This window comes from Zeugodacus cucurbitae, chromosome 4 (genome assembly GCF_028554725.1).
Source record: "Zeugodacus cucurbitae isolate PBARC_wt_2022May chromosome 4, idZeuCucr1.2, whole genome shotgun sequence".
Lineage (NCBI taxonomy): Eukaryota > Metazoa > Arthropoda > Insecta > Diptera > Tephritidae > Zeugodacus > Zeugodacus cucurbitae.
The window spans coordinates 49,983,046-49,993,457 of record NC_071669.1 but is presented as its reverse complement, the minus strand read 5'-3'; the positions used below and the strand labels follow the sequence as shown (position 1 = coordinate 49,993,457).

Sequence of the window (10,412 nt, the reverse complement as noted above, 5' to 3'; positions counted from 1 at the left end):
GCTGTGCAAGTTGACGCTGAGCAACACCAAAAGCTCCGTCATGATTGGGAAGGACCTCTCCAAGCCGTTCGATACCAAACGAGGTTTCAGAGAAGGTGACTCACTATCGTGCGACTTCTTTAACTTGATGCTGGAAAAAATAATACGAGCTGCAGAGCTAAATAGAGAAGGTACAATCTTCTATAAGAGTGTACAGCTGCTGGCGGACGCCGATGGAAGCAACAACCGCGCCGTTTGTTCTGCTTTTTCCCGCATGGATAAGGAGGCGAAGCGAATGGGTCTGGAGGTGAATGAGGACAAGACGAAATATCTCCTGTCATCAAGCAAACAGTCGGCGCATTCGCGTCTTGGCTCCCACGTCACTGTTGACAGTCATAACTTTGAAGTTGTAGATAATTTCGTATACCTGGGAACCAGTATCAACAACACCAACAATGTCAGCCTCGAAATCCAACGCAGAATCACTTTTGCCAGCAGATGCTACTTAGGACAGAGTAGGCAAATGAAAAGTAAAGTCCTCTCTCGACGAACCAAAATCAAACTCTACAAGTCGGTTATCATTCCCGTCCGGCTTTGCAGAAGCTCTGATGTCAACATCAGATGAGACGACACTAGGAGTTTTCGAGAGGAAAGTTTTGCGCAAGATTTATGGTCCTCAGAACATTGGCAATGGCGAATACCGCAGACGATGGAACGATGAGCTGTCTTCACCTGTCTTCACTTGATATTACTAATTAGCGCCAAACTGCCAAAAGGAGAGATGCGTGGCGCGCTGTTGTGGACTCGGCTATAATTGCGTAAACGGTGTCTACGCCAGTCTAAAAGAGAACAGATTCTTACTACGTACTGTATGTCTCTCTTGTTTCATTTGCTGTATGCTTCATTTACCACTGCTTGCTGAGATTAGTTTCAGGGAAACATATTTCCAACTTAATAAATTTATAATAATTTATGAAAGATGTAGATTTTTATTGTAATGGTAATAAAAATTACAGATTCATTGCTTGTTGGATTACAAAATGAGAAGTAAGCCGCATACTACAGTCTACCAGTATATTAGGCATTCAAATTCGAAGAATTTCTACTATACTACGGGTGTCTACATTCATATCTTAGTTTAAAAAGTGCTATTTTTCAACTCTTAAAAAATATATATATATATAAATTCATATCTAAATAAACACACATTTATAAATTTCCTAGAATAATAGTAATATATACATACATATATACAATAATAGTAGCAAAAGCTCAACTTGTGAAGCATTATATAGTTATTCAGTTTCATAACGCACTTCAAATGGTTTAACGTGCAGCAACAACAAATTAATGTGACACATTTTTTACTAATATTATTCACTGGCTATAGTTAAAACATGGAATAGGGTGCGTTACATACGAAAAGCCTCGTTCAAAAATACTTAAATACATGCTTACACATATTATGTAGTCAAAAAAAAAAATAGAATAATTCACGGTTTCAATGTGGAAACGGTTAGGCGTATAACCGCGCATACCCCTGACTCATAATGCGAAATCGTTTGGTCACGTAATGTCCAGATGTGTCGAGTGCCTTAATTTAGCTATAAAAACTTTAGGAAATTTACTTGAAACACATTCATTCAATCTACTAACCTAAACATCAAACAACTAAATAACGCACAATGAATAGATTCCTTGTAAGTACTCAAACAGTGGACGACACTTGAGCTGTGACTCCTAATTCTAAATATATGATAAAATGTTCTTCCTTCTCACCTTGCAGTGCACCTTCGCAGCGATTGTCGCCGTTGCCAATGGTTATGCCGTGGGCGGTGGTGGAAGTTATGGCTCTGGCGGCGGTGGTGGCTCCTCGGGCGCTGGAAATGCCTATCAACTGCTGCCAGCCGTTTCGGTACAAACTATAGCTGCGGCTGGAGGTAATGCTGGTGGTTATGGTGGCTCAGCAGGAGGCTACGGTGGTTCCGCCGGTGGTTATGGTGGCTCCGCTGGTGGTTATGGTGGCTCCGCTGGAAGCTATGGTGGCTCCTCCGGTGGTTATGGTGGTTCCTCGGGCGGATCAGCAGTTGATATCAGAAGTTTGCTAGCAGCCGTTGGTGGCGACCTAAGTGCACAACAAGCCGCTCAACTCGCCCTCTCCTTGCCATCAGCCGGCGGTCCACTTATTGATATCACAGGACTCTCTCCTATCGGCAGTCATGGTGCTTATGCTACTGGTGGTCATTTAGCTTATGTTATTGCTCCTAGCGGTGGCTCATACTCTGCTCCAGCTCCAGCTCCAGCTGCATACGCTGCTCCGGCTCCAGCTTATCATGCTCCTGCTCCTGCCCCAGTCGCGTATTCAGCTCCAGCTCCAGCTCCCGCCGCATATCATGCTCCAGCACCAGCTCCAGCTGCTTACAAAGCTCCTGCAGCAGCTGGTTATAGCGCATCAGCACCTGGCGTAGCTCGTCGTCCATCAGCTGCCGCTGCCGCTAGTTATATCTCGGGCAGCAGCAATGCTGCCTCCGCACCCGCTGCAGCAGCTGCATATTAAATTTCTGTGTTATATAATATTTTTTAAAAACTGCGCGTTCGATCAATGATCCAAAAATAAAATGTGATATTTCGAACAAAGAACAAAAGATTTGTGATTCACCAACTGCTTATATACTCGTACGTGGGAAAATGTGGAAGTTAGCGTTAACAGCAGCGCTTTTTTCGGAGTGACTTTAGTGTGGGGTTAGTGAGGGGATAAAAGCTCCTAATTGAGTTTGTTTTTTAAATTATATTGGTATTCTATACATGAATATATAATAGGGAACTCTCTATTATTTAACCGAAGTTATTAAGAACATATAAACATACACAAATAGGGAGCTCATACACTTTAAACCAAATGGTGATGTAATTTCGTTGTACGAGTAGTTGATGTTTCTATGAAAGACTTTATCAAAATTTTTTTATATATTTGTGATTTGGGATTTTCATCTTTATTATTTCAAAAAAATCTTTTAAGTGAAGTGTTTCATAAATGTCGGAGAATACTAATATATACAAATCGTATATGTTTGATTGAGATTCTCTATTTAGTGTAGTGCTCTTCTATTTTTAAGAAGCTTCCAAAGAACTGCGGTACTTGTCATTAACTGCCAAGAAGTATCCGCTATTCGTTTTTACTTCGAACTTTATTTCTTATTGGATTAAGATCAGAGTTTTCTTTGAATTTTAAATTTTTATTCCAAGAAGAGCGAAAAAACCCAGAATCTGTTATTATTCATTTCCGAAAAATCCGTTATAAGTTGAAATATATATATATATATTTGGCGTAGGAACCGCTTTAAGCGTTTATAGCTGAATCCACCAGAGCGTGCCACTCATTCCTCCTATTTTGATTTTTGGCGCCAACTGGAAACACCAGGTGAAGCCAGGTCACTTTGCACTTGGTCTTTCCACCGGAGTGGAGGTCGTCCTCTTCCGTGGCTTCCACCAGCGGGTACTGCATCGAACACTTTCAGATCTGGAGTGTTTCCATCCATTAGTACAACATGACCTAGCCAGCGTAGCCGCTGTCTTTTTATTCGCTGAGTATTTGAAGTTATAAACAGAGCTCTAACTTATAGAAGACTCAAAGCTGACCGCAGAAAAATATACTAAGCGCTTAGGTCAAGATAGTAAAGATCGAAAGTATTTAAATATTTTAATTTTGTAGGCAGATCTAAAGCAAGTAAGCATCGCAAGTTCCCACAGTTTTTGGAAGTATTAGACACAGATTACACTGGTCGAGAAAAAGTAACTTTTTCTCTGATTCAAAGATCAGACAATGATATTCTGTGCTATACGAAAATTGTTGACTGATTCAGAACTTTTTCGATTTGATTCTTATAGTTGACAGTTTAAGCTTTAATTTAAGCCTAATTAGAGACTTCCAGCACGTCAGCATAATTCTCTACACGTGATCAAAAAAGGCCAGAAACATGGTTTTTTGAGACTTTGAGTCCATTTTGCTCAAAATCTCGTGATGGACACTTTTGGAGGTCATATTCGTGTTCAGCGATGAAAATCCTATAAGAAAATCATTGTCTGATCTTTGAATCATTCTTTGTGTCGACCAGTGTTATCGGCAGAATTACTAAGATTATATTGAATTGAATGTTAAATTAGATATAGGAACATAGCTATCAGAGTTGTGCTATTCCGATTCAGGTAAAGATACCTCCTCTTACTGTTTGGTGGATGGAAGAAAAGGAAAACAGTTACAGTTTTAGTAGAGTTTTATCATTAGAATATATCTTACTATATAAAGACAATATATATAAAGATCATTGTGGGGAATATGTAGGTAAAGCGTTGGAATAGTAGTTAAATAATAAACGGATGGACCTAAAAGCCATAGATCGTCTACAAGAAACTATATTGTAGAATCTGGATATTGAGAGAGAATTTGTTTGCTCTAACAAGCAGTATACATATACTAGCTAAGCTAAGTACTTCGAAATTAGATTATCAGCGTCAAAGTGGAAAAGAGATACCAAATGTTCCTTAAATTATAAAGTAAGAGTCGAAATAAACCATTAGAAATATCAACTTTGTATTTACAGCTATTTTGAAAACGAGCCCAACATCTCTATTGGTCAAGAGCTATTATACATTTTCAAATTATTAAATGAACACTTTTCTACAAGCTTGAATCCTAATAGAACCCTGTCATAGTTGTAGGAAGTCGCAAAAACTCCCAAATCAATTAATTTGAAACACTCTCCCACTTAAATAAACACAATTAAGAATTCTCATTTAACTGTGCATCGGTCAACAAGAAATTGTCAATTAAATTCGCAGAAAAACTTTTCTCTTGGTTGACAGAAACAGTTAGGTTTTTAGTTACGAAAACGTTCGAGCTACCAGCGTAAGCGAAATTTATCAGTCTGCAAGACGTGTAAGCAATTCGCTGCGCAACACGGCATAAATTTATTTGCTTAAACTCTCATTGAAACCTGCTAACCGACTGACGGCTAATAACTTCTTGCTGTCTACAATACTGCCGTGGCGGTAATCTTCATGGCCCCTAGGCGGCGTTGCTAGAATTTTCATTGAATGTGTCACGTAACAGCAGAGCCAATGGCCGGACGCTTGGCAGCGACTTTTCGGCTGCGGCATATAAAAAGCATTTGAAATACTATTGCCCACTAGTAGTCTATGTTATTGCGGTGGTAAAAAACCAGACACAACAACTGCCAAAATGCAACGTTTCATCGTAAGTACTCTTGTGAGATTTCGAATTTTCCAGCAATAAAGCTAATGTATTTCTTTACTCTTACTTTACTTTCTCCAGTGTGCTTTCGTCTCGGTGCTCGCACTTGCGCATGCGCTTCCTTATAGCAGCAGCCATGGCGGTTATGGCGCATCAGCTCCAGCGCCCGTTCCATCTTACAGCGGCGATGTAATTGTCTCGCAAGCACCCTCAGTGTTGTATAACATTCCCCCACCATCGGTTTGGAATATATCGCCAGCCCGTCCAGCAGGTCCCGTGCTAACCCCCGTCGATGCGCACTCCATCTCAGGATCTGGTACGCCATCGTCGTTGGTTGGCATCTCATCGCAGCCGAGTGCCATTGCTGCTGCGGCTTCTGCCAATGTGCCACTGAATGCTGGTTCCTACAAACTCTTGATTGTGCCCTCCTATGAAGTGCCCAATATTGTGGGACCCGAACCAGCAGTGCCCGCTGCTGGTGGCTATGGTGGCCACAGCCATGGCGGTTACGGTAGCCAAGCGGCCAGTTATTAATTCAATTGGCTACAGTAATGTTAAATGCAAGGAAGAAAAATTACCGTTAAATACACGCTCCAAGTGCAAATTCCTTAATTCAAGAATTTTGTTTTATTTTGAAACCTTTATGTATGAACATAAGTTATAGTAGTACTTATATAGCAATGTGCAATTGATTTACTATGTCTGGATTGAACCATAGTAATTACTTAATATTAAGGGTAAAAAATTCTTTTGAACTTCGACATTTCTCAACAAATTATCGATTCTACGATAGGATGAAGGTTCATGTAAATCGTAAATATAATAGTTACGACAATACATTTACTCCTTTAACACAAACTTTTCGTAATTTTTGAGAAATCTGGGCGCTCACTGGTCGTTCATGATGATTGATGGTTCAGTCCCACATTTATTTTATCCCGGTGCATCAACCACATTTTTTTTACAAAAATATTGAAAAATACTGCTGATAAGATATTAAAGTTAAATATATTTCCTATACAACGACCTACGATTTTTGGAAAATATTAAAAATTGACAAAATGGCGTTGTTCGGAAAAAAATTTCGTTTTTTTAAGTAAAAAATGTTTTTTTTTTTTCGTAGGATATTGTATAGTAAACATATTCAAGAATACTCAGTTTAAATTTGAAGTAGATCGGTCAATATATCGTTGAGTTATGATGTCAGACATTTTGAGAAAATGTCGTTTCGAGAAAAACGCGTTTTAAGTTTCGACTATAGCTGCTTATACCAGCGAGCGGTCGCTCTTTAGAACATTGCCATTCAAAAACTATTCAAGTTACGACCTTACCGCTTTCAGGATATTCTTGAAAGTATAATCTATCGAATAAGCAAAAAATAAAAAAATGGATTTTTTGAAAATGGTATAGACTTCAGTTAAAGTGAAATTATTTCGAGCTCGAGAATTCTATTTACCCTTTATATTGTTAGTGCAGAATCGCAATAGTTATTTCTTTTTGGTCGAAATATATGCGATAAATATCAGAACTTTCAAGGGAAGTATTTTGGTTAAAGCTTACTTGATAGTAGGCCACCAATAGAAAGCAGTTCATTTAGAGAAAAACAATAGAGAAATTGTGTTCTTATAATTTGAAACCATAAATAATAAAAGTTTCGAATATAAAATTCTGTTTCCAAAAAACTATCTATTTACTACGAACAGATTTTATATCTACATTATTGTTGATCCCTCTCCATTAAATTAAACTCAGACCTTTTGGTTCTAATATACAGCGATTATCATACCCTCATATCTTACCATTCAATATTTAAATAATTAATACCAATCGAGTACGCTTTCTCAGATAAATATATATATTACATAATAATGAGCGATTTTTTCAAGTTTCTTTCAGTTAGGAATTAATGGGATCTATGAGAGAAACTAACCCGTATTCATATCTCCGGGCATGCTTAGTTTGATAAATATTAACAATTTCTTTTATTATTAAATTGTTATAATATGTTTTATCTAGAACATAAATATATGTTGTAAGTCGCTTCTGATTGGATGATATATTTTTATGAGAATCATATTTCATATCAGAAGTACACTTGGATGTTTATCGTGTTCATTTCGCAGCTTTATATCACCTTCGAATACTTGTAATCGTATAGTCTTTGGAAACAATTTCACCTTTCATTTTCACTTGGGTTTTCCAAGAGGAAACCAATAGTAAGTCACATAGTTTGAAGTTGAAATTTTAATGTGTACGAATTATTTAATCTTACATTCCAAGAAAAATCTACATTTTCAAAGATGTTCACGATAAGACAGTTGTGAGATTTAACAAACGTTTTCATTAATTGATTTTAATTTCCAGGTCATTTTTGGAAGAAAGACTGATTTTACTAATTCATTAACATAATGGAAGTCCAAGTTCAAGTCGGTAATTTCTACTGATCCCAAATAATCGGTAAAATTTATGTATACTTTCTTTAACATTAATAGATGAGAGTTCGATCTCCTCTACAATGGTTTAGGGAAAAGTTCGGTGCTATACGTGTGAATCATTATTTAGGGAACATTTCAGAAAGTCATCTGGATACTTGATGATGAAGTTCTAAAATATCTGAAATTTAGAATCTATAGAATGTGCGTAGATTTAAAAACTACCTAATGTTGATCTCGATTTGACTATAATATATCTTATCTTTGTCTAATATTGAAGCTTTAGCATAACCTTCTTACATGGTGTCTTCAGTGTATTTTAAGAAATAAATTTGCAAATAAATTATTATAAAGTATATCGTGAAAGTAGAGAAAGTTAATTAGAAAATTTGCGATGTATCGTTACAACGAATTCGTAATTTGAAACACTAAATTTCTCTTATTTCGCACAATAACAATTTCAACGAGCTTCAAAAGTCTTGAATTGACTCGTCGCAAATGAGTAACAGCATTGATCCACAGACATACATATTAATAGTATTTACATATAAAGATCTGTTTAATTGAAGACCCGTTTGTAATCACGCAAGTAGTCATCGTTATAATTACCGTTTCGTTCCAACCAAGAATTGCAGAGTTCAAAGTGCAACCATTTATCAGGTGATAAGAAAGCGTGAATTTAAAGCAAGTGTACCACTTTTAAGTCATGATGCTCTTAATCTCTTTGGTACATACATATTTACAAAAACCGTAAGTGGTATGGGTTTATTAAACTTTGTACTCTTCGATAGTCGCCGCAAACGAATGGTGGGTTTATCTTGGCTTCATGCCATCACAGAGTTTCAAATTGGCGTAGTTTGTGGTACCAAGCACTACTCGAAACTCAGACAAGCTGTATGATCAACCTAAGCCCTCACGTCCCCCGTTACTATAATGGAGATGCTGCACTACCACCAAGAATTAGGTCATTTCGTGATTGTGCAGCTGGAGAAAACTTAAGCTGAGCTCAAGAATAGCACTGTGGGCTGTGAAATTTTTTTTAGACAATCGTTGTAGTCTCAATATTGTTTTGTTTTTGTTATTTATAACGGTAAGCGTACGCTTCGAATGCTCACTGGTTGCCCCGCAAAATATTTGTTTATGGGTATTTACGATTTGAAATCACGTTTTGCGCTTTTCGATTTTTGTTTGCTTATAAAAAGAAGTGTGCCGCGTTTGTTTTAGTTATTAGTACCAATTGTGGAAGAAGCAAAAGAACTGGCACCAAGAGCGAACCATCAATCCACAATGCACACCAATATGAAACAGTTCATGGTAAGTTTTTTAGTGGTACTCTGGCTGTACGCGGCCACCGGGGCATAACACCCTAAGTACTTCCGTTACACTTGCTAGACATTTCCGTATTCAAAACTAATGAGCGCTTTGTTTTTTGTAGTGTCTTTCATTGGCGCTTTTCGCCTCCGTTGCTGTCGCACATCCGTATGCACAATCGGCACCATCCTATGGTGCTGCTCCAGCGCCCAGTGGTGGTTATGGTGGTGGCGGCGCCGGTGCTGGTTCGGTGCAGCAAGTCAGCTTGGCTGGTCTCTCCAATTTGGTGAACATCGATGCGATTGAGAGATATTTGAATGCGCCAGGACCTTCCGCCCATGGTAGCGGTTCCGCTTCGTATTCCCATGCTAAATATGTTGTCTCCGCCTCAGCACCCACTGCCGGTCCAGTCATTTCATCGAGCTACAGTGCTGCTCCAGCTCCTGCTGCATCTTCAGGTGCTTATGGTGGCTCTGCTGGTCCCGCTCTTTATGTGAATGAAGCGCCAGCTGTCAGTTATGCCGCTCCAGCTCCAGTTGCTAGTTATGCTGCTCCAGCTCCAGTGGCTAGTTATGCCGCACCCGCTCCAGTTGCTAGTTACTCCGCTCCAGCTCCAGTGGCCAGCTATGCTGCTCCAGCTAGTTATGCCGCCCCCGCGCCAGCTGCTGGTTATGGTGGTTCGTCTTCTGGATATGGTGGCAGCGCTTCTAGTGCTCCCCGTTATACCGTCCTCCCAGCTACAGTTACCCAGCTGAATCCTGGCAAGACCAGCTACAAAACTTACCAAACTCCCATCCAATACAGCACCGTAACCCTGCCAGTTGCTGCCTCTGGCCCCGTTGCCAATTTGTACGTGCCTGAGAATGCCGGTTATGGTTCATCTGGCTATGGTAGCTCTGGCAGCTCCTATGGTGGTTCCAGCTATTAAACTTAACTCATAAGGGCGATAAATTTAGTTAGTAGTGCTAATAAGTGTGCATGTGACCAGTTAAAAAATTCCAAATTCCAAATTCAAAATTTTTATTTGAGAGCGTTTTGTGTAAATAATTGTTTGGTAAATGTTTTGATATGCTTGTTTTTGGTGAATAAATAATTTGTTTATAAGTTGAATCTAAATGGTTTTATTGGTGTAATAGTGTGGGGTCGATGATGAAGAGTCAGATTTGGTTTTCAGTTTTTTTAATATTTCTTATTTCACCGAACTTTCCAAATAGAACATATGAACGGTTCATGATCCAAAGACTTGGACATATCATCTTCAGCACATACTCTATATGAAATGTTTTATATTTGACTTTTTGAATAGTGGCTAGTCTCTAGCTATTAGATGATAGTCTTGTAAGAATACATTTTGAAACTCTCAAATGATTCATATAAGTTGGATTTCAAAATATCTTAATACGTTTCTAGATCTTGTAGAATGTATATTTAAGCATGTT

The 10,412-nt window shown here is 38.5% G+C and overlaps 2 protein-coding genes across 3 annotated transcripts; both read left to right on the top strand.

Moving 5' to 3' along the window:
- The first annotated feature begins 1,313 nt into the window (after positions 1 to 1,313).
- LOC105210515 (cuticle protein 16.5) lies at positions 1,314 to 10,083 on the top strand. 2 transcript variants are annotated; one of them, XM_029039176.2, is made up of 3 exons: positions 1,314 to 1,679; positions 1,766 to 2,450; positions 9,483 to 10,083. In XM_029039176.2, the coding sequence occupies exons 1-3, from the start codon at positions 1,665 to 1,667 to the stop codon at positions 9,899 to 9,901; spliced, it is 1,119 nt and encodes a 372-aa protein (XP_028895009.2). In that variant the 5' UTR covers positions 1,314 to 1,664; the 3' UTR covers positions 9,902 to 10,083. The 2 variants fall into 2 exon arrangements, with proteins under 2 accessions (XP_028895009.2, XP_028895008.2); XM_029039175.2 differs by lacking the exons at positions 1,314 to 1,679; positions 1,766 to 2,450 and adding an exon at positions 8,817 to 8,976 and having other exon boundaries at positions 9,098 to 10,083.
- LOC105210488 (uncharacterized) lies at positions 5,073 to 5,842 on the top strand. The gene is made up of 2 exons (XM_011181488.3): positions 5,073 to 5,233; positions 5,312 to 5,842. Exons 1-2 carry the CDS (start codon positions 5,219 to 5,221, stop codon positions 5,762 to 5,764), a joined length of 468 nt encoding a protein of 155 aa, XP_011179790.2. The 5' UTR covers positions 5,073 to 5,218; the 3' UTR covers positions 5,765 to 5,842.
- Positions 10,084 to 10,412: the final 329 nt, after the last annotated feature.

What these genes read in the sequence shown, in the direction of transcription:
- LOC105210515 (XM_029039176.2), top strand. An exon ending in ATCAGCACCTGGCGTAGCTC is followed by an intron (nt 2,451 to 9,482) that starts GTCGTCCATCAG and finishes ATGAAGCGCCAG; the next exon opens with CTGTCAGTTATGCCGCTCCA.